Source organism: Aplysia californica, unplaced genomic scaffold (assembly GCF_000002075.1).
Source record: "Aplysia californica isolate F4 #8 unplaced genomic scaffold, AplCal3.0 scaffold00430, whole genome shotgun sequence".
Classification (NCBI taxonomy): Eukaryota; Metazoa; Mollusca; class Gastropoda; order Aplysiida; family Aplysiidae; genus Aplysia; species Aplysia californica.
The window spans coordinates 67697-69571 of NW_004797700.1; the positions used below are offsets into that span (position 1 = coordinate 67697).

At 39.8% G+C, this 1875-nt stretch overlaps 1 protein-coding gene across 2 annotated transcripts in view; it reads left to right on the forward strand.

Annotated features, from left to right (window-relative positions):
- The window catches only part of LOC101854187, a 12632-nt gene that overhangs the window by 7788 nt on the left and 2969 nt on the right, over positions 1–1875 (forward strand). For both annotated transcript variants that reach the window (XM_005104653.3, XM_013086048.2), the window contains exon 4: positions 66–257. In XM_005104653.3, the coding sequence (XP_005104710.1) occupies positions 66–257 (192 nt within the window). The remainder of the gene's footprint in view (positions 1–65; positions 258–1875) is intronic.

Here is a 1875-nt window from a genome sequence, read left to right on the forward strand (position 1 = left end):
CCCCACCCTCTAAAAAAACAAATCCCAAACCCACCATCGTGCTAATTGACGTGATGTTGTTCCAGTGGTCTCGGACGATGGAGAGAACCTGACGTTCACGGAGAGCAGCGTCTGGACCAAAAAGGAGCACTTTGAGGGTCACTCCAACCTACAGTTCCAGGGGCAGATCGAGCCCTACGGTCTGTACTACCGGTTTGAAGGCCTCGTCAGCTCCGACGAGATCCAGAACTTTGGCACCGTCAGTTTGAGACCTAAGGGTGAGGAACAGTGGTATCATTTTGTGAGGCATCGTGGTGAAATCAGGCGCTTGTCAAAATAGTGAACTTGAAGAAAAAGGCTTTTTTCCGCCAGTTTAGCCATTTTTATCAAATTTTTGTTTTTACGCTCAACACCTTTTATGTCCAAATAATTACACATTTTCATCCGAATTTTACTTGAAAACGTTTACTAAAGGCACAAAATATGTGATATTTCAGTTTTCAAGGACTCTCAAGCTATTGAAACTACCAAACTTCGGCGGCCCTTTTCTTGCAAATTTTACCTCTGAAAGCAGGCCACCCCACCTCTTTCAATTGCAAATATTCGTCTCTACCTCTATTCAAGATAGATGGGCATTTGTTCATAGAAAGTAAGACAAAAGAATAAGCTTTCTGATGATACCAATAACTCCACATGCCCCAAAATTGACGAGCGCCTGATTCCACCGCGCCGTGACACATATCAGTTTGTGAGGCATCGTGGTGAAATCAGGCTCTTGTAGTCAGTTTTTGGACATGTGGAGTTATTGGTATCGTCTGAAAGCTGGTTTATTTGCCTTTCTTCTTATGAAATAAGTATCCATTTATCTTGAATAGAACTCAAGATATTTGCGATTGAAGGAAGTGAGGGCGCGTGGTTTCTGTGTTGAAATTAGCAAGAAAATGACCACCAAAGTTTAGTAACTTCAATTGCTAAAGAGTCTTAAAAAGTGGAAAATGACATACTTTGTGTCGTTAATCAATATTTTTCAGTAAAATTCCCATGGAAATGTGTTTTTATATGGACATACAAGAGGTTAAGCCAAAAAATAAAAAATCGATTTAAGAAATCTAAACTGGCGGAAAAATGCCTGTTTCTCCTATGTAGTTATTTTGACAAGCGCCTGATTTCTCCACGCTGCCTCACATTTTTTTTTTCTTTTTTTTTTACTAAAAAAATTTTCTCTTTTTTTTTTTTAATGATGGAGGAAGAGGGACAGTTTGAAGATTGTCAGTAAAATGGGGAAAAATGGAGGCAGCCATGGGACTGCCACTCTGAAGGATTGCCATTTTTTAACCTTTTAATAAGAGTTTTACAGCACTTGCCGCACTATATGGCCATATCAGTGCCGAAGATTAGAGGTGTTACAAGAGAGCCACAAGCACAAAAATATGGAGAATTGAGGATGATCGATGTTTGATAGGAAAGAAGGACCAAACCACAACAGAGCACCTTCCAATCACCCACACTGCCTTATTATTATTTATTATAGTAGAGGGTTTTACGACGCTCGCAACTGCATAAGGTCATATGATTGCCAGAAGATTTGATGTGTTACAAGAGAGTAACAAACATAAAAAAGAAGATGGGGAGATAAGGACGATAGATGTTTGATAGGAAAGAAGGAGCAAACCACACACTGCCTTAGTGTAGAAAAAAAAATACACATTTAGAGCAAAGGGGAATGGACCTCGTGTTTTAAGAGCTTTTTGACGTAGTAAATGTCTGATTGTTTATTTTCATAAAACACTCTTCTATCGTTCCACGAGGATTATCTGGTGGGTGGTTGGCGGGTGCTCTGGTGTGGTTTGCTTCTTCTTTCCTATCAAACATCTATCGTCCTTATCTCCCCTTCTT